The 20,756-nt window shown below is 52.6% G+C and overlaps 1 protein-coding gene across 2 annotated transcripts in view; it reads left to right on the plus strand.

The window, feature by feature from the left end:
- Evl (Enah/Vasp-like) overlaps nucleotides 1-20,603 on the plus strand; it is a 52,523-nt gene extending 31,920 nt beyond the window's left edge. The window contains exons 4-14 of one of the 2 annotated variants that reach the window (XM_028764455.1): nucleotides 4,874-4,937; nucleotides 5,756-5,814; nucleotides 7,000-7,229; nucleotides 7,764-7,885; nucleotides 12,282-12,342; nucleotides 13,835-13,898; nucleotides 15,510-15,576; nucleotides 15,663-15,725; nucleotides 18,187-18,253; nucleotides 18,527-18,584; nucleotides 20,113-20,603. In XM_028764455.1, the coding sequence (XP_028620288.1) occupies nucleotides 4,874-4,937; nucleotides 5,756-5,814; nucleotides 7,000-7,229; nucleotides 7,764-7,885; nucleotides 12,282-12,342; nucleotides 13,835-13,898; nucleotides 15,510-15,576; nucleotides 15,663-15,725; nucleotides 18,187-18,253; nucleotides 18,527-18,584; nucleotides 20,113-20,150 (893 nt within the window). In that variant the 3' untranslated portion in view covers nucleotides 20,151-20,603. The remainder of the gene's footprint in view (nucleotides 1-4,873; nucleotides 4,938-5,755; nucleotides 5,815-6,999; nucleotides 7,230-7,763; nucleotides 7,886-12,281; nucleotides 12,343-13,834; nucleotides 13,899-15,509; nucleotides 15,577-15,662; nucleotides 15,726-18,186; nucleotides 18,254-18,526; nucleotides 18,585-20,112) is intronic. The other variant, XM_028764456.1, reaches the window with a different exon arrangement.
- The last annotated feature ends 153 nt before the right edge of the window (nucleotides 20,604-20,756 follow it).

Genomic DNA, 20,756 nt, shown 5'->3' on the forward strand with positions numbered 1-20,756 from the left:
CATTAGTGTGATCTGAGCACAGCAGCCGGTGGCATTAGTGTGACCTGAGCACAGCAGCCAGTGGCCATTAGTGTGATCTGAGCACAGCAGCTGGTGGCATTAGTGTGACCTGAGCACAGCAGCCAGTGGCCATTAGCCATCAGAAGCCTAAATTGCTGTGCCAGAGACTAGGCAGATCTCTGTGAGTTACAGACCAGATCTATATAGCAAGTTCCAGGCCAGCTAGAGTTACACTGCGAGACCCTGTCTCAAAATACAAATGTGGAAGGTGGGGACAGTCAAGCATTTGTCCATTGGTGAGCCTGACACAGGAGTTGCCTTTGCTCTGTAAGTATAGATGTGGAGGTATCTGTGTACCAGGGCTGAGGATAGTATGAGCATGCTAGAAGGGTGGTGGGCTGGGGGACATTGTCCTGGGAGCCAGCTCCAGTCCTCCTACCTATTCCTACATGGCTTGGACCAGGTAACTCTCTAGTGGCCAGACCCAGGGTCACAGACTCCCTTCTTACATAGACACTTGTCTGTGTAGCAGCAGGAAGAGCACCCATACAGACGAAGGGCCTAGTCTCTAGCCAAAAGGGAAAGAGGAAACACAAGCAGCTAGAAAGATGGTAGCAAGGGAAGCAGAGAGCAACTCAAGAGGGCTTGGGCTGCTGCCCAGCTCAGAGCAGGCAGCTGTCGTTTGCTGGCCAGAAATTACATCAGACCTCACTGAATGGGTGCGGGTTCTTTGTCTTGGGCACTCCTGGGATCTCAGGTTCCATCTTTTCAGAAGCCCAGGAGATACCTTTCCTAACGAGGAGAGCTGGAAACTTAGCCTGGGCTCTGTCCCAGAGCAGCTGGGGCTGCTATCCAAAGTGTCATTAGTGGGTAGGGAGAGAGCAGAGCCTTCGTTAGGAGCAGGTGTCACCTTGCCTCCTCTGCCTACCTCAGAATGTAAAGTTACACAAGACACCCAGGCGGGGACTGGAGGGACTTGTAACCACTGTTACCTGTCCCAAAGGTGGTACCTGCTACTCATGCATAATTTGGAAATTCAAAATAAGGAGAAACCCACATGATCCTAAGATACCCACTGTTAATAATTTGGAATGTTTTCTTGTTTGTCCTTTTGAATTGTAGATATTTGGAGGCTGGAGTAGATCTGTTGTTCAGTGGCAAAGCACTTGTCCCAGACTTACTCCCCAGAACCAAAGGCAGGGTGGGAGGGTTGGAGATAAATGATCCTTATTTCCATCTTTCATATGTATAGGAAACTGAGGCACAAAGAAGGAAGGAAGTCTTAGTTACTTAGAGGCAAACCCAGCAAAGACTAACCTAGAAAAGACTCAGGAGGCCAAGAGTTCAAGACCAGCCTGAGCTACATAGTGAGACCTTATCTCAAAATGTCAAAAATAAATACAGTGAATAAAATCACCCTGGAGGAGACTTCTGTAAATATAAGCATCCTACAGTTGTACAGCCAGGAATGAGAAGGGGCTGAAAGGTGAGATGGAGAACTAGTGGGAGGACTGGGAGAGCAGAGCTTGGTCCCTACACAACATCCCGTCTGATCCCATCAGACTTCTAGGCACAGCTCTGACAAGACGGTTTTCAGCCATAAAGAGAAGGATGCCTGCATAGGATCCAGTACATGGGACTAAAGGCATGTGCCACCAGCAAGCTTACTCAGTCCTCTCAGAGGGAGTCAGTCTCCTGTCTCCTACCATGTTCCAGCTGTACTCTGCTCCGTCCTCTCCAACCAGCTTTCTTTCTCCTCCTGTCGTGCTACTTCCTGCGGTCCCATGGGCGGAGATAGCCCCTCTGACTCTCTTCTTGTTTATTTTCTGTCACGATCCCCACCTTGTGACCGTCAAGGTTCAAGGACATCCTCTGATTTGCCAGATATTTGGGAAGTGTGAGTGAGTAGTGGCACTTGTAATTGAGACTAGAAAGCAGACCATCCCAACATCAAGAAGTCAGTTCTTCCCAAGAACCATCACAGCTGGAAGCAGATAAGTTTGGGTTTCAGTTTCCCCTGAGCTCAGCCTCTACCCTAGCAGCTCTTTGTGTTCTGGGATGAAGGCCGTTAGGAGGTCGTCCCATCTCTTCTCTTCTGCCTCTTGCCTGGTTTGCTGCCAGGGGTACTGCCCACTGCGGGGGCTGGACTTACAGGTACCAGTTATGCCCTATAGGGGTTCCAGGCGTCTGCTTTGCTCTTGGCTTTACATGGTGCTAGAGATCAGGTCTTCAAGCATGTGCAGCAAGTACTTTACCTACTGAACCATACCCCGTACAGCCACTCTTGATTCCAGCTCAGGGGGTCCAGTGGCCTCTCTGGCCTTCATGAGCACCCATTCTCATGTAACATACAGAGATACATAACATACACATAAGTAAACATAAAATGAGTCTTTTTTAAAAATACCAGTAAGACTAGGCATGGTGGCGCATGCCTTCGGTCCCAGCACTTGGGAGGCAGAGGCAAGCAGATCTCTGAGTTCGAGGCCAACCTAGTCTACAGAGTGAATTCCAGGACAGCCAGAGCTGTTGATCAGAGAAACCCTGTCTTGAAAAACTAAACAAACAAAATAAAATAAATACCCTTAAGTACTGAGTTGTAGAAGGTAGATTAGGGGGTCAGGGATCAGGGACCCTTCTTCTCCTCACCCCTCATCCTGCGTGGTCACAGCTCAGCCCAGGAGGCAAGAGGTGACAGCATGAGTCCACCATCTTGGCCTGTGGTTACAGCCATAAGGGAAGTCATCTGCAGTAGCTCAGCATAGGACAGATGAGTGTCTCATCAGTCATGAACAGAGCCTTCCTGTTGATGTTTACTCCCACTTGAGAAACACTACCTTGCTGGAGAGGCCTCTGTAAGTGGGCTGTTGTCCGGGGCTTCTCAGGGAACCAGCAACCATTATGGAAGAAGAAGCCTCTTCCCCAGCCCTTCTGTCAGAATCTGCCATGGCACAGCTGGACAGTGGGTAGGAAAGAGAGCCTCAAACATACAGGGACATATTTTCCTGTTCAGGACAGAGCTCCAGGCTTGGAAGGGACTGTGCTGTGGCTCCTGGTGGCCTTTCCCAGCTGTCTGTAGTATCAGGATGGCTGAGGGTGTTGGGAGTCTAGGCCAGCATCCAGACTGAGAAGTCCAAGTGTATGACAGCACAATACTGTGAGCATAGCTGCCATCAGCGTGTCTTAACAGGAGAAGAATCAACAGTAACCAAGGCAGACCAGTGGCTGAGCAGACCTTACAGCGTCCAGTGTGGGCCAGGCATTCAGGGTCTTAGTTATAAGGTGGAACCAAATAGGAACTCAGCCTCCAGAAGGAGGAAAGCAGTCTAGACCAGGGCAAGTTCAGTTATTCAAGCTTGAACCTAAGGCCTGTGTATTAGTTACCTGTCTGCTCCTTTAAGAAAACACCATAAGCAAAAGAAGCTTACTTATGTTGGCTCCCAGTTCCAGAGCCGTAGAGTCCCTCATGGTGGGGAGGAGTGGTGGCAGGAGCAGAGCACAGACTGGAGACAGCACAAAGCTATGACCTCCCAAAGCCCGCCCCAGTGACATGTTTCCTGCAGCACCTCTAACTGGTGACCAGGTGTTCAAGTAGCCAGCGCTATGGAGGAAACTTCTCATTTAACCCACCACAGCCTTGGCCGGGCTAACAGCAGAGTCCCAGAATGTAGGGCTGAGGCGTTGTGAAACCTGCCTTCCCCAGAGTGAGTGAGGCAGAGGTCAAGCAACTCCTTTCTACTGTGCAGACACAAGTCTCACCTGAGTGCTCCACCGAGGGACAGGCCAGCCAGCTTGTGGCGCTTCAGGTGGCATGTGAGTCCACCATCTCATTCTTCAAGCCCGTCTGACTGATGTCATGCTGAACCTGACCTTGAGAATGAGAGACGTTTGGCCGGTGCTTTGTCTTGCTCGGCTTCTTGCACAGCCTTTGAGCAAGTCACCTAACTTCCTGGGCCTGGCTTCTTTAGTGGCCCCTCGTGGACACTCTCCTAGCTGTGTGAGAATTACAGTTGAAATACAGATTAAGTAAAAGTTGTCTGGGAATTGCTCTGATCGGTTCCCATAGGAAATAACACTTTCTGCACACAAGAAGAGGAGGACCGCCAAGACCCTGGGCTTCTGGGAAGTAAGAGGCTGAAGAGACTGCCTGATGTCTGAGGCGTAGACTCACACTCACTTCACCCAAAGGTGGAAACAAAACTCCTTGCACAAGCCACTGAGTGTAGCACACTTATGAAGGAACGGTGTGCACCGGCCCTCAGGAAACAGTCAGCTCTTCCTTAGGCTGGAGCTGCAGCCCGGATTTCTCTTTAAATGTGGCACCAGCCCTCCTGAGGACAGGAGGCTCAGCAGTGGGACTCCTGTCCTTTCAGGTCTGAAGTGGGTATGGCCTAGGAGGTCTCACGGTGGCCCAGAGCAAAGGGAGCCGCGCGGGGTTCCACTGCCTCTGCCCACAGCTCTAGACTCCCAGTGTGCGTAGTTCCTAGGTTCAATCTGGCCTTGCTCTTCCCCAGCTGTAGGTGTTAGTCCTTCCTTTAAAGAACCCATCAGAGCTCATGAGTCTCAGCACACTGGCGGGGGCTGAGGAGACAGTGGCAAGTGAGCAGACGCAGCAAGTGCTGATTAAAGAAAAGTATGAGATGTCAACAGAATGTGGATTCCACTGTGCTTCAGCGGGAGGAGCCACAGGAAGTGGAGAGAGAAAGGGTGAATGAGAGAGATGAAGATATGTAGATGTTGCGTGTGTATGAGAGCCCACTTTAAAGGAAGGCTGGGGCATCTCCTCAGGAGGAGTGGAGTGTGCCTTCACAGTTCTTAGTCGGGGCCTTTCTTCCCTCTACTGACCTGTCCACTCTGCATCTCTTCCCTGCAGGCCCCTCCACACAGCGTCAGGTGCAGAATGGCCCCTCTCCTGAGGAGATGGACATCCAGAGAAGGTAACCCCATGTCCCATAGATGCCTACCTGAAAACTTCTCAGTAGAGCCAGGATCACCCTTCAGCTACCCTAGACACACAGAGCTGAGGCCAGCATGGTCAGGTATCCACTGACATCAGGGGCAACAGAGAACACCTGCACATGCCACCGCAGACTAAGGAGACAGGCCCATGGCCAGCCGACCCATCCTTCCCTACACCCCTCTGAAGCGTGCCTAGTAACCCTGCAGTGCCAGGGGACGTCTGATGGGAGACGAGACTGAGGCATGTCTTCCATTTCTCCTGAGGGCACATCTATTGAAGCCGCCACAGTGGCTCCAAACAGCCAGATGAGCCCGTTATCCCTCTCACTCCAGTGAGTGAAGCAAATTGGCCAGAGTCACACAGGTTTCTCTGAGATACTTCCTGCTCAGAGTGTCCCAGCTTGCCAGTCCTCTTCCGTCTGTCTCGGTCTCTGTAGGAGGCAGCTCGGGGTGCCGGAAGGTAGTTCAGCCAGTGATGTGCTTGCAAGGCACTGATTAGAGCCCCCCTCCCCTCTTTTTTTTCTTTCTTTCTTAAAAAGTCAGACATGGCACACCCACTTGAATACCAGAGTTTAGGAAGCAGAGGGAAACCCTGGTGTTCATTGGCCGGCCAGCCTTGCCTACTTGCTAAGTTCTAGATCAATGAGAGACCCTTTCTCAAGAAAAAAAGTAATCCTTTTGCCTCCACACACACAGAGCCCAGTGTTGTGGCTCTCAGCAGTACCACAGAACCAGCTTTCAGACGTGGGAGCACGGGCACAGAGCGCTCAAGGTGTCTGCTGTGGTTGCTTTTCAGACAAGTAATGGAGCAGCAGCACCGCCAAGAGTCTCTGGAGAGAAGAATCTCTGCCACAGGTAGGTGAGACTCTCCTTCCTCCGGCTGCTGTCCACACCACCCCAGAGGACCTGACTTACACAGAACCCTCGGTCAGTGCATCCTCAAGTTCTGTGTTGGTCATGGCAGACAGCCTTACCTGCTTTCCAGACACCCTGCACATGGGTGTACTGTCCCTCAGCTGCATGCGGGGTGTACTGCTGTCAGCTGCACATGGGGTGTACTGCCCTCAGCTGCACATGGAGTGTACTGCTCTCAGCTGCTACAGCATTTCCGCTCCACTGCCCAGGCCCCTGTCAGTCTTGAGCAAGTCTGGTCTAACACCCTGTCCCATCACCCTGAGACACAGCTCTGGCGTGCAGCCCACCGGGCATCCTCCCCTCCCACTTCGCTCCAGCACTAGCTTCTCCTTTCCCTCCCTCCCACACAGCCCGTGCCCCTGGCTTAGCACTGCTTCCTTCCCCTGCCCGACACTTCCTCTCCTGTCTGCTCCTAGCTCTGTAGGGCAGGCTTCCAAGAACTTCAGGTCTCACAGCTTCCTGTGCCGACTTTAACTAGAGCTTGCCCTGTAGCATAGTCTGTGTTCACCTCTGTGATTTGTTGGCTCTCCTCACTAGACCATAAGCACCCTGAGGTGTTTTCCTCAGTGTATGGCACAGTGCCTGATTCACTGGAGGTGCCTGACTAGGTGCAGAGTGGAGGCCAGCACTCAGTGGTTCCTTGACCCAAAGTCCTGGTCATCTCTGGGGCCACAGTTTCTTACCTCTCAGAGACCCCCCAGGGACCAAGTACTAGTCCCAGTTACATCCTGAGACCAACTTCAGTCAGTGTCTAAGATGGAGCCAAGTGCCTAAAATGGAAAAGGTGCTGCCAGGAACTACACACTCGCACACACACACACACACATACATACATACACACACACATACACATTGGAGAAGCATGAGTGAAGCAGGAGGAGCTCTGCTGTGCTCAAGAGGGTTAAGGCACTGTGTGCCAGTCTAGCCGGCACCTGATGCTGGGAGCTTGGGATAGGGAGGGACTGGAATGGGGCTGGGTTCTGTAGGGCCTTCCTGAGATAGGCAAACTCTTTTGCATCTCATCTCTGAGCAAGCTGCCCTCCATCCTTCTGAAGGACCTGGAATGAAAACAGTAGCAGGACACCCCTAGGTGTTGGAGACTGACTCCTCCCCTTTGCCTTTCAGGGCCCATTCTCCCCCCTGGGCACCCCTCATCCGCAGCCAGCGCCACCCTCTCCTGTAGTGGACCTCCACCTCCACCTCCACCCCCAGTCCCACCTCCACCCACAGGCTCTACTCCCCCACCCCCGCCCCCACTGCCGGCTGGAGGAGCCCAGGGGACCAACCACGATGAGAGCTCTGCATCAGGACTGGCTGCTGCTCTGGCGGGAGCCAAGCTAAGGAGGGTGCAGCGGGTAAGAGTTCCTGGCAGGCTGGGCAGGTTAGCCACCCTTCACACATCAGCAGAGAGCCTCTCACCCTGCCCTCACCTGGGAGACACTGAGCAAAACACTACTCCCCTGGCCCAGCTGGCCAGCTCTCTGCCAGGTCTTAAACAAGTACACAGGGCCAGCACTTTATCAGCTCCAAGCTGCCTTAGTTAATAAGTACTGAGTCTGCCTTGGCTTGACCCAGGGAACTTGCTTCCAGCTGATTCAGCTCCCCGCCCTGGTGTATATGCTCCTGGAAAGAGCTGCATACAGTATAAGTCTGGTCATAAACGAGGGCTCTGATACATATCTCTGGCTTGAAAGTTGCTTCCCTCCTCCCTTGTGACTAACTGGCGTTGTCAAGGATTCATGCCTGTGGACTTACCGTGTCTGTCCCTGAGCCTCCCTAGATGTCTGGTTTTCTGTGGACTTGAGTGTTGGAGTAGCAGCCCACTCCTAGGGTCTTTCTTCTCCCGCCACTGGATCACCATAGGACACACGCTTCTTCCTTACTCTCAGCCAGAAGATGCATCTGGAGGCTCCAGTCCTAGCGGGACTTCAAAGTCCGATGCCAACCGGGCAAGCAGTGGGGGAGGTGGAGGAGGCCTCATGGAAGAAATGAACAAGCTGCTGGCTAAGAGGTGGGTAGCACAGTGCTCCCTAGAGGCCATGTCCTCAGCTGACTGTCATTGCTAAGACACATTCAGGGGGCCTAGAACAGCACCCCCTGCACTTGAGAGACTAATACAGCACACTCCCAGAGTTTTAGAGAGTTTTAGAGGCAGGTGTCATCAGCCTCGTCACAGGAAAAGGCCGGAATGGAAGGATAAGATGAACTGCCCAGAGAGATGGGAGAAGATAGGTTATCTATCAGGGTTGGCTCTGGGCCTATTTCATTGTCATCCCGACAGGTATAGTTCTAGCCTGTGTAGGACATTACCCTGTCACTTTTTTTAAAAAGATTTATTTATTATGTATACAGGGTTCTGTCTGCATGTATTCCCACAGGCCAGAAGAGGGTACCAGATCTCATTATAGATGGTTGTGAGCCACCATGTGGTTGTTGGGAATTGAACTCAGGACCTCTGGAAGTGCAGCCCGTGCTCTTAACCTCTGAGCCATCTCTCCAGCCCCACCCTGTCACTCTTAAATGACCTAGCACCAGGAATGCTGACTTGGTTCAAGGCTGTGGCTGACCTGGAGACCCGGAGAGCACAGGAGCAGGCCTGGTATCCCAGCACTCTGCACCTGAGAACAGAGAAAGCCACAGCAGAGGCCTGCTCCCTAGTGCTCCAGTAGTGCTGTGAGTAGGAGTTCCTGGCAGGGTGGGCAGGCCAGGCATCCTTCACACATCAGCAAAGCACCTCTCACCCTGCCCTCAGTGAGCAGAGGGCTCTCCCCATGACTAGGTAGGTAGACCTGTCCTGAGATGAAGAGATGGCTGTGTGAGTCCTGCCATCTGCTTTCACAGTCCCTCCACCTTTGAGGCTCATGAGCCTCAGTGAGGACCGTAGGCCTGGGCCTTCCACCCTGGTCCTAAAGTATCTTATTGAATCCAAGAGGAAGGCTCTGTGAGCATGAAGAGAGGAGACAGGGTCAGAAGTGCAGGCAGTCAAGCTGTTACTTCATGGTGGCCAGAACTGGCCTGTCTGTAGGGAATACTCGCCTTCCCAGGCCTCCTAGACAGTCTAAGCAGACAGAAGTTGCCAAGGCAGGGGCCAGACATGTAAGCAGCCTTCACAGAACCGTATGTCAAGGCCTGCAGGAGGAAGAGATGGGCCTCATAGAGGAGGCTCCACCTGTCCTCAGCTTAAAGAAGTGCAGTTCTCTGGCCTGAGGGTAGCAGAGGTGTTCAAACCTCTGCACAGGCTGAGAAGCCAGCCCGTGTAGATGACTGTAGGAGGTTGGCTGGAGAGGAGGCTGCAAGACTGCCTCACTGCCCAGCTGGATCTCAGAACACTCAGAGGTGACTGGGGCTTCAGATAACAGGAGAAAACATTTTAAAAAGAAAATGTTTGCACCTTCCCCGAACCTAAGACCAGTAAGCTTAACAGCTTGGCTTAGGTGATGTATCTCAATCTGAGAGGGAATACCCTTCCTCTCTAAAAGCAGGAAGAGGTTAGAGTTGCCAGGAGCCAAGCAGACGCCAGGTGCTGGGGGGTCGGAGGTGGGGTCCAGGCGCTACAAAAGCAAACGTGCTTTGCACAATCTGCAAGGATCAACCAAGCAGTCTTTGAAATCCGCTTCATTGAGATTAGGAGTCCTGCAGCTTTTTCTCCTGCTTCTGTTCTAGCAGGAATCCACCTGCAATGGAGAAGTTACGGGGTGAGCGCTCACTGAGAGCTGCCGTGTGACAGCCTGTCACAGGCATTTGTTTGCCTCTGAATCTTACCATTGTAGACTGGAGTGGCATGGTCTGTAGTTGTCTGTCTGTCAGATTTTACAGTGTTGGGATAGAACTCACGCCCTCTCACATGTTAGGCAAATGACTACCACTGAGGTACACTCTCCGCAAGGCATCCCTCTGTTTTTAAGAGATGAAACATGGCTTCTGGGCATCAATGGACATCATGGGGTAAAGTGACTGGGCAGACCAGTGAAGAGACCTTTGTCATCCAAGAAGAGGTGATGACAGCTGCCATGGAGTAGGTGACAGTTAAAATAGGTCAGAGTGGGAAGAAATACTGAGATAGAATTAATGAGACTTACTGGTCCTGGTCTGTGGGAGGAATAACTTATCAAAGGACAACTTCGACAGGTCAGGGAGAACTGAGGCGGGTGTAGTCAGACTTTTCTCTGAGGGAACAAAGCTTGATTAACTTAGGCCAGTGAGAAACTCTTTGGGGCTGGCGAGAAAAGTAGGGGAAGAATCACACATACACACACACACATACATGTTCACACACTCACACATACACACACAAACACACACACATAGATGTTCACATACTCACACATACACATAAAGACACACACAAACATATACAGGCTCCCACACTCACACATACACACATTTGGTGGGTGGAACAAAGCTCCAACAACTATTTTTTCTTCCACAATTTATATATCCCAACAAAATCTTTCAAGGGGTACAAAATCACAATGTGATTAAGTTCTATTTTTCATTAAATGATCAATTACAATGAGTATACATAAAAAAGCATGTTCCTCAGTACATGAATAAACTTTACTTAGTACAAGTTGAACAGGTTTGGAAAGCAAAACAAGTTGTTCCCAAGAACCTACATACATTTATAACTAAGCAACTTGTTATAGACTAACAAAATGTAAACAAGCAAAATAATTTTCTCAGCCAATTTCTCTTGCTGGAAGGCTGCAATTTGCAGTTACAAAGAAATAATTATTATTTATCTTAAAAGTAATCATGAAAACTCTTAAGAGAATCATAAATCTAAAGTTTTATATAAAAAACAATCAATCATTTTTACTTAAATCCTCAGGGTGCATCTACTCATTAATGACTTTTTTATTAAGTCATATCAGGAAGCTAAGGGCAAGCAAGCATGAGTACAAGAAATTAGCCATCCCCTTGCTCACTAACCCAGCTTTCGGAAGGAGGAGGCTCATCAGCTAGTACCAGTCAGTCTGCCATTGTTTCTTCTTCCCTGACCTCAAGAAATACCCTAACTCGGGCTGGAGAGATGGCTCAGTTGTTAAGAACACTGACTGCTCTGCCGGAGGTCCTGAGTTCAATTCCCAGCAACCACATGGTAGCTCACAACCATCTGTAATGGGATCTGATGCCTCTTCTAGTGAGTCTGAAGACAGCTGCAGTGTACTCGTATACATAAAATAAATAAAAAAATCTTTTTTTAAAAAAAATTCCCTAGCTCAACTATTAATTGTATTCCTTTCTGAACTTCAGATTGTTCCCCAAGGCCACTAACAATCTCCGTCTCTAAATTCCTTCTAAGGGTGGTGGTTGAGTCACTAATCTGCTCCAGTAGCAAAGCTTGAAAAACCTCAATCACTATTATTGTGAGTGCCAGTGACACTGCCCAGTGAGGAGCAGGACGCCCCTTAGAGTTTTCCTACAACTCATGGTTATGAGGGATGTGGTGACTGTGACGGCTACAAGCAGAGCAATGCTCCACAACAGCCTCTCTGAGGCACAGGCACGGCCGTCGTGGCTATGCTAACCGCTGGGTCAAATTCCATGGTTTCTAAAGCTGTTTTGCTGTTCTTCTTTCATGACCTCCTGTCCTGAGACAGATGGTGTGAGCCCTGCCCCTGGCAGCCGGAGACAGCTCCTCAGCATGCACCAGGCTCCCTTTACCCCAGCAGGCCGCTCACCTCAGCTTAGGAGAGGCCTCACAATTAAAAAGGCACTGGAGCACTTTGCTGGAAGTAAGAGAGGCCTGTGTCCACACCTGGGAGGAAGCCAGATGCAGGGGACCGTTGAGAGCAGGGAGCACTAGTAAAGTTAGAGTCCTGCAGAAGACTCCTGGGTATGAGTTGAGTGTAGAACAGCTGCAGTCCTGGATCCTCCTCAGTGTTGTTCTAGGCTGGGAAGGGTGGGACAAGCTTAACTGGGGTCCAAGACAGAAGTGTTGCAAGAAAAACTCTTCCCCGATGTGACGTGCTGCTAGAGTTGAGGTTCCTCGCCAGCCAGCTGCAACAGAAGCTTCCCACAGCTCTGACCAAAAGAGACAGACCGTAGTCAGCATACCAGTCTATCGACAGGCCTTGAGTAACCCTGTTCCCTCAGGGACCTAAACACTACCATGTTTCTCCCTCAGAAACTATGACCACCACCAGCTCAAACAAAGAAACACCCCAAGTGCTTACTTCCTGCCCAGACCAGTTTTGAGTCTAGGTCATGAGTGAGTACAGAAAGTCTTCCCCACTCCCTTGACTCATGAAAGAAGGATGCCTAACTGAGTGGCCTGTTCACATAAACCTAAGCTACACACAGTCTGTCAGGGAACCAAGTGTAAGTGGAGAGGCAGCCCAGAGTTCTAGTTCACTGGGACACCGCGAGAAGCTGATTTGTATTGTTTTCTCCCCAACATCTAGGAGAAAGGCGGCCTCCCAGACAGACAAGCCTGCTGACAGAAAGGAAGATGAGAGCCAAATGGTAGGCACCTCTCTACCCAGCCGGCCCACACCCTCAGGCCTGCCTCCAGTGTAAGCACATCTCCCAGTGAGGTCACTGGAAGCTGGGAGCCTGGTTTGGACATAGCTGTGAGGGAGGGACAGGCCCAGTCAGGCTTGCATCTCCTGAGCCTTGTTTTGACCAGACCCTTGGAGCCATCACTCAGCGGGGAAAGCAGAAGTAGGCAGGAAAGTCCCAGCCACCAGGGGTACTTAGAGAATCCCAGGGAACTCAGGACCATGATGCTCCAGCATGCCAAGGCCACACCACAGGGATTTGGGTACATCTGCTGAAGTCTGATGGAAGTCAAAGTGTTGTTTCAAGTTACTTATAATTCTAAACACTCCACTTGAGTGTTTAGAATCCGTCAAGCCCAGTGGGAGCTGTGGTTCCCAGCCATGGCAGGATTCTGGAGCCCCAGGCTCGTGTCCCTGGCAGGCATGTGGAGGTTGGTCTGTCAGCACAGAGCCCTCAGCCTCAACTTCTGTTTATGGTGATCAATTTTCTTTATGTGCATGATAAGCTTTCTTATTTAAAAAATAAATGGCATTCTCCTGGGACTAGTGAGTAAAAGCCTCCAGCACGAACAGTGTGAAGGCTGCACCTCGCTAGCAGAACTAGAGAGTTATGGCCACCGGGGCCCAGTGCGTGTTGTCTGCCTGGTCTTCCTCACATGCTTAGCCAGTGAGGTGGGTCTGGTGCCCCTCGGCTCCAAGCCTCCCTGCCAGTCTGTTCTCCTCATCAGTCTGCACACGTGCCGCTTTACTGGGCCTGGGCATGGACAGTACTCTGCTCACAAGATAGCCTTTTTCAGCCTGGACTCCTGCATGATCCTTACTCTCTAAAAATGGCCTCTCAGACCCCAGGTTAGGAAGGTTACCCCATCTCCCTAGCTCTCTGCTTCTGACATGCCCTTCATACAGACAGGGTTGCCTTGCAAACCTGTCAAGGGACCAAACTGGGGTCCTCACCCAACTGCCCTGTGCCATGCGTCCCTGTGGCCTTAAACCACACATGCTGTCCAGTACCACTGGGTACTCACTGGATGTGCTGGGCCTCAGATTCCATAGAGTCAGCGCTGGCTTTTCCTAGGTGCCAGCAAGTGCTCCCTAGCCCCAGCTTCAGAATACCTCAGGCCTGCTGAGCCTTCAGGAGTGGATTTCACTATTGAGGCCCTGTCAAAACCCTTGTCAGGCCTCAGTTTTTTCCACCTTTTTTTTTTTAAAAAAAAAAAAGGCAGATCTTCTGTATAAATCAGGTCTGGGCAGGGTGCTGGGGTCCCGAGAAGCTGCCTTCCTGAGGTCCCTTCTTCCCTGTCTACAGCCTGGTGAACCCCTGTTACAGTGTGAGGTTTTGCTCTTTAATGATAGCCATATACTGATATGCCTTGAGGACATGTGAAGAGCAAGCTGCCGCAGAGATGCCCTGCCTTGTCGCTAGCAGACTAATGACAGGACCTTCTCTCTCACTTTAGGAAGATCCTAGCACCTCCCCATCCCCAGGGACCCGAGCCACCAGCCAGCCACCTAATTCCTCAGGTAAGAGGGCTCTGCCCTACAAGTCTTGAGGTCTTAGAGCAAGCAGTCAACCGATCTGGTCACTTCACTCTCTGGGCAAGAGCGTCAGATCTACTGAATTCCAGGTCCTCTGAGCTCCCACACTTACCCCAGAGAGCCAAGCAGAGTGCTGGGTAGGTGTGACAAGGGGTCCTTGACCCTGTCCAGCTAAGGGAAAAGCACTAACAGTTCTCTTCACAGTGGAGCTATCATGAAGGGGCTGGAGACTTGTTGGTGCTGTGGATTTTTACAATCCAGAGCCTCCACACGTTAGTGTAGCTTGCTACCATATAGCCACAATCCTGGCCGAGAAGCTGTTTAATGTCATCCTTTGTTTCTCCTGTGTAACGCCAACTAGACTGAGGCTACAGTTAGATCATCAATCGACCTTTATCAGAAGCACAACTCCTGTCCCAGTCCCTGCAGTCAGCTGTGCCCCTGGAATGTGATTAGGACAGTGTTACAGACTTAGCTGTGGGACCAGAAGGCTGGCTTCAGGTAACCACACCCTCAGTGTCAGCTTCCTGCCGCGCCTGAGGCTCATGAGTGTAGTAAGCAGGGCAGAGGAGTCAGGGTGTCACCGGACAGACGGATACTTTTGTTCTCACCAGTGTGCATGTGTCCAGCCTTCCTGGACTTCCTGGCGCGCTGCCTCCTGCATTGGATGGCTTGCTCAGTGCCACTGTCCTCATTTCCCTACTGTGTGGGTTATGGGATTTCCCAGCTTGGCAGGAGAAGGGATTTCCCGCACGTAGCAGCTGTATGCTGCTCGAGGCCACACACCCGGAGGATGGCTCTGGCCCCAGATCTTGTTCCTGTAGGCCCGTCACCTGCCAGGTGGCTTTGAGGTACCTGCCTCAGACCTTCGGTTGCTCTGCAGACAAAGCCCAGCTTAGGGCACAACAGCTCCATGCCTCTTTGCTTGACCCGTGGCCAGCATCTCTGGCTCAGTCAGTCTGTTTCCTGTGAACTGAAGCATGCGTTGTAATCTAGTACAGCAAAGGCTGAGTGCTCACAGTCCAAACCCACAAAGTGCTCCAAAGTCTAAAGCGGCCAGTGATTTCGTATGACCTCTGGATCTGCAGTAACACCTGGTCCCAAGCATCCAGATGAGTCTCCCTCAGCCTGTAGCACTAGACTGAGAAAGGGGAAAGCTGCTTCAGGCTGAGGAGGGGAGCAGGCCAGACTCAGTGTGAAGAGACTAGTGGACAGAGGTTAGTGGTGTCCAGGGAGCCTGGCCACAGGGGCATGTACCAGGACAGGACCAGAGTGTTGGCTCGGATCCCTGCCTACTCACGCGTAACTGGATTCTCTGCTTCCCTAGCAGCTGAACCAAGCTCTGTGGAGAGGACTCCAGTGTCAAGGGAATAGTGGGAAACAAGGTGACAGCAGGCTATCTACAAGGTGCCTGCTGTCACCTACAGCTCCTGCTGAAAGGGGGACTGAGGCTTGGGGCCAGGTTGCAGCTCTACTCTGAGCAGCTCCCACAGAGGCTCTGCACCCAGAGTCTGAGTAGGCTCCCACAGAGAGGACTTAGGAGTGGGGTGACACTGAATCCTCTCAGCTCTGACCCTTCATGAAATGAATTGGCAGAGGCTGGCCGAAAGCCCTGGGAGCGGAGCAACTCGGTGGAGAAACCTGTGTCCTCGCTGCTGTCCAGGTGAGCTGCTCTGGGGAGGGCCAAGAGACAAGTCTGTGGGCGGGCTCTGGTACTGGTTCACATGTCTGTTTCATTCCATGCCGTAGAACCCCGTCTGTGGCAAAGAGCCCCGAAGCTAAGAGCCCCCTTCAGTCGCAGCCTCACTCTAGGTACTGACAACCCTTCTGCCCACATGTGGCCCATGCTCTGTGGCCTCCTCTGTCCCCTTGCCTATGACTAACACCCCCAATCCTGTCTTGTGTCTTAGTATTAACAACTTGCTCTGGAAAGGGTGGTCTGCCCTTTCAGACCTGGGGAGAGGCAGAGCTAGAGACCATCACAGGGGTGCAGGCTGGCTCCTTCCTCTCCGAAGAAGATAAGTCTGCAGAGGATGACTGTCAGAGGGAAAGAGAAGCAAGTCCAGTCAGTCCCTCCCACCCAGGGCAATGGCGGGGACCACCACTCCCCTCAGTACAGCGCCGTCCCTCAGACTGTCCCTGGCTCCTTTCTTTGCATGCAGCACGCCTAGCCTGCCTTCAAAGTCAACTTCTCCCCACCCTTGTTTCCCAAACCAAATGCCAACATGACAGCAGGGTAGACCCAAAAGACAAAGATGGGAACTGAAACCAATATGCCTGCCCTTGAAGGCCTAAGCCCACTCCAGGAACTTTCTCTACTGGCCACCCCAAACGGGAGCAAGCATCTCGTGTCACAGTGCAGGTGACAGCCGGAGCCAGGCTTGCAGAGTGAGACAAGGTGGTGAGCGAGGGCTCTAGCCCAGCCCTGACAGGCGTGCCCATGGGGAGCCAGGCCATGGGCCAAGAGATAGCTGTGGTTCCAAGAGCTCCAGACCACGCTGAGGGCAGTGGTGGTCTGCAGTGGGAGCTGTAGAGAGGGGCTGGCCTTGCCTGTGAGAGACAGACTGCTGCAAGAGATTTAGGAGGCACCATCGACCTGAAGAGGGGGGAAGATGGTGGGGCCTTGAGCACAACCGGCCTAGCAGAGGAGAAGAACAGGCAGTGGCTACAGGCGGGGAGACTGGGCATGAGTACTCAGTGCAGGAAGACTGTGCATGAGCACTCAGTGCAGCTGATCTCCCACACACAGGCTCCCTGCAGAGTGCCTGAACACAGGAACGAAGGAGGAGGCTGGTGAGGCTGGAGTAGCCTGTGGAGCTAGTCTTACTGCAATGGGTTCTCAGAGAATGCTCCCACCTCCTCAGTGGTCAGCTGTCCTTCCCTGGGCAGACACATGGCCGAGGCCTCTCTGTGAGAATGAAATCTCTCTGCAGCTTCAGGCCAAACTGGTCTCCATTGTTGTTGTGGTTCTCTCTCTCTCTCTCTCTCTCTTGCTCTCTCTTTAATTTTTTAAAATTCATTTTACATCTGGATCACCGTCCCGCTCCCTCTCTATTCCCAGTCTCACCCTTACAAACTCCTCCCCCCACTGCCCTCTCCCTTCTCCTCAGAGAAGGGAGCCCCCGTGAGTAGCATCTCACCCTGGGCATCTGGTCCCAGCACTGGTCACTAGTTTTACTGAGAATGCACAGTAACCGCCTGCTCACACCATACATGCTGTTCATGATGGCTGCCGTGTGGAGGCGGGAGAGCTGGGCCTGGAGAAGTAAGGTGGTGATTCAGGTTCCAGGCAGTCACTGCTGAAATGGTGCCTGCAACCCACAGGAAGGACCTGAAGCTCGGGCGTGTTTGCCTACCAGGACCCAGAATTCCTGGCAGACCTGTTCAGCACCATGGTCACGAGTCTGTAGCTCACTTTAGTTTTCAGCCTTTTCTCCCAAACTTTGAAGATCAGTGGCCCTCATTCTAACATGACTCCTTGCATACCGAGCTGTCCCCAGGGACAGCATTGGAATCCCATCATGTCCCAGTGTCCCTCACCTGATTCCAGCCTTGTTCCTTTCCTGGAGCCACAGGCTTCCAGAGCTCTGCTCTCCACATGGGCGGAGAATTGTGTCCAGACTGTGTCTGCCTTCGGCACCTCCACCTTGTTTTGAAAGACTCTGGAGGTAGATTCACATTGTGGCTAGTGAGTGTCTGGGAGAGCACCTGTGCCCGAGACATTGACACTCAGATCAGTGATGTCACTCCAGAACTTATTCAAAGTATAACCAATAAAGAAGGAGCAAAGCCACGTCCTTGGATGCTTCTGGAAGAACAGAAGTAGGGGAGCCACTTCCCACCCAGGAAGTGCTAGCTTGAAGCGGTATTCCCAGCGTGGAGCTAGTTACCATTTCATTGAGTCTGGTGGGTTTCACCAACCAGAGTTCAGCTAGGAACGCAACTCCTTGTGGCAGAAGAGATGATCAGTCTATCCCTCTTCAGGGAGGCGGGAGCCACAGACATAGTCGGCCTCATTGCCTATTTGGCATAAGGCCTCTCAAGCCAGAAGATGCTCCTATATGGCCCTGTGTCCTGACTTGGACGGGGAAATGTGGTTGAGGGATTGTAGAGAGACCTTTGAGAGGCAGGCCTTCCACACCTTTTCCCAGCATCCTTAGGTAAAATACAGCAGAAGGGCTGGGGGGAACTCTGACCCCCCCCCCAGGCTGCCCCAGCATGGGTCCCTGTAGACCTGCAACCACCTTCCCACAGCTGCCTGTTATCCTTCCAGGGTGAAGCCTGCTGGCAGTGTGAATGACGTAGGCCTGGATGCCTTAGATTTGGACCGGATGAAACAGGTGAGAGCCAGGGGCAGCCAGCAGGCTGGGGGCGAGCTCTAGCCAGTGGGTCCCATACTTGACTGCCACAAAGGCAGGACCCTAGCCAGCAGAGGAAAAGAAAATGTCTGGGTACCCTGCAGCCTGCTTCTGGGGCCCCTCCCTGTGGGCAGCCATCGTGAACTGAGGGGTGGTGAGGGCAGGGTTTTCTCAGGTCCAGGCTGAGGGAAAGACCCCTGCAGCACATCCCCTGAGCCGGTGACTGTGCCTTCACTGTGAGGCTCTGCCCAGCAGGAGATCCTGGAGGAGGTGTTCCGAGAGCTCCACAAGGTGAAGGAGGAGATCATTGACGGTGAGTGGGGCCTCAGCCAGGGGAGGGAGTGACTGTCCTCCCGCATCCCACTCACCCCCAGTAGCTGTTGAAACTTAGGTGCAGGAAAGCAAGGTGGTTTACCAAGACTGCGTATCTCTGTGGGTGTGGCTTCTTGTCTGAGATCGCCCTTCCCTCAGCATCCTCTCAGAAGATCTCTTGTGCTGGAGAGGGGGGCGCAGAAACACCCCTAGTTTCTGTCCTTTCCTGTTCACTCTATTGCCTGTCCAGTCCTCTCCTGCCAAGGCTGCCTCTGGAGGGTGCTGAGCTCCCTCACAGCCTGTGTGACCCTGTGTAGGGAACAGACAGAGTGTTTCCTCCTTCCCAGAAGAGCCCTGGCTCTAAAAACTGAGACTGTGACCCTCACATCTGACCCCAGGGCTGACTTGGGCTAGAACAGAGCAGTAAAGCATAGCCTGCGCCTGCAGCCCGCACACTGCCTCACCTCTCACTGGTCCCCAGGCCAGCAGCAGTGGCTGCACTAGAAAGGCCTGTGAAGCCAGAGGGCAGCTAATGGCAGGCTCTCATGGGGAAGATGTCCACAGAGGTTCTGTAACAACCTGGCAGCCAGCCACTATAACAGCTACAACCGTTGGCCACAGGGGGCGCAATTCCTGTCTGCCCAGTCTCACCAGAGTCCAGCTCTGGGAGAGCGGTCATGAGTACAGGGAAGGAAACAGCCCAGCTAAAGCACAGTTGGGTGTGTCACTGCCAACCCCGAGGTGGGGAGGGGGTTCCCTTTCTGGCACTTGGGGGAATAGCTGGGTAGGAAACGCTGTGTGCAGCAGGCTATCTTCAAGAGCTGCCTGGGAAGAGACAGAGAGTAAGACATACTGCCCCTCTTCAGGGAGGCAGGGGCACAGACGTCACTGCTTCAGTCACTGCCTGTCAGCGCCATGTAGGCCCATGCCATGAGCCCCAGGAAAGCATGTGAGGGTCCTGGCCCTACAAAGATCCCATTACTTAATGGTGTCCCTTCTCTGACTGTTGGCTCCGGCCATGTCTGCACTGTGAGGGTACCAGAGGCCAGTGAGGGACAGAGGGAGAGCGTGGGGAGCTAAGCAGTGGGAGTCCAGATTGGGGCAGGGACAGAAGGAGAGGTCCAGAAGAAGGGAAGACTTAACAGATGCTCAAGCATCAAGACCAGAGCCTGTCCTGGAAGGGAAAGGGCAGGCCATGGCACTAGCACAGTCTGTAACAGCTGTGTAGCCAGAGAGTCCCGCTGTATCACACACACCTCAAGCAGACGTGGGTGCCCACCTGTCAGACTCTAGGAAAACTCCGGGTCCCTCCCACAAGCAGCCCGACACAGCTCTGAGGCGAGGCATAGCCTTTGCCTTTCCCAAGTTCCCGTCTTTAGGGGCAGAAGCCCGTGAGTGCTGGGTTGCCTCCCCAAAGGTCTGTATCAAAGCTGCCATGCTGGTGGGCCTCTAGGCCACGTGTGCCCATGGCAGCTCTAGCAGGGTCCTTCCCTGCTGCACTGAGCCCGGCTCTCCTGTCCTGCCCTTAGCCATCAGGCAGGAGCTCAGTGGGATCAGCACCACGTAAGATGGCACCAGCCCCGGAGGATTGCAAGGAGCCGTGCTGGCCCCAGCGAGCATCGAGCCTGCCGGCCGAAGCTGGGATATACTTAACTCTCAACCTGTGGTACAATATTAAAGTGAGGAAACCAACTTCAACTCCTGGATTTTTTAGTGTATCTGACACAGAACACCGGGTCTATTCTTGTTTTGTATTTTATATTTGCTTATTTAAGTGTACGTTCCTTTGATTTATAGAGAACACCCCCAAATCACCTGCTTTATTAGATGGCTTCCAAGTTTTCTCCTAGGTGACACTGTTGGCGCCTCAGCTGGCAGGGAGCAGCTGGGTGCAGCGTGGCCTTTCCACGCCACAGAGCTGTCGGAGTGCAGCGCAGCCCCAGCAGCCACGGTGTTCCCGTCTGTCCACGCAGTGCGTGTCATGTCCACACCATAATAAACTGTCCACTGTGCACACTCAGACTCTGCCTCTCTCTCATGCGCCGGCCAGAGCATGCAAGAATGACAGGATAAAGAGGGGAACTCAGAAAGCAGCTGGGCTCCAGAACACCCCCAGGAAGTGGACAGGCTACCAGGCACCTCCTGCTGGTGGAGCGGAGCCTCAGGTCCTGCA

Source organism: Grammomys surdaster, unplaced genomic scaffold (assembly GCF_004785775.1).
Source record: "Grammomys surdaster isolate TR1022 unplaced genomic scaffold, NIH_TR_1.0 144, whole genome shotgun sequence".
NCBI lineage: Eukaryota > Metazoa > Chordata > Mammalia > Rodentia > Muridae > Grammomys > Grammomys surdaster.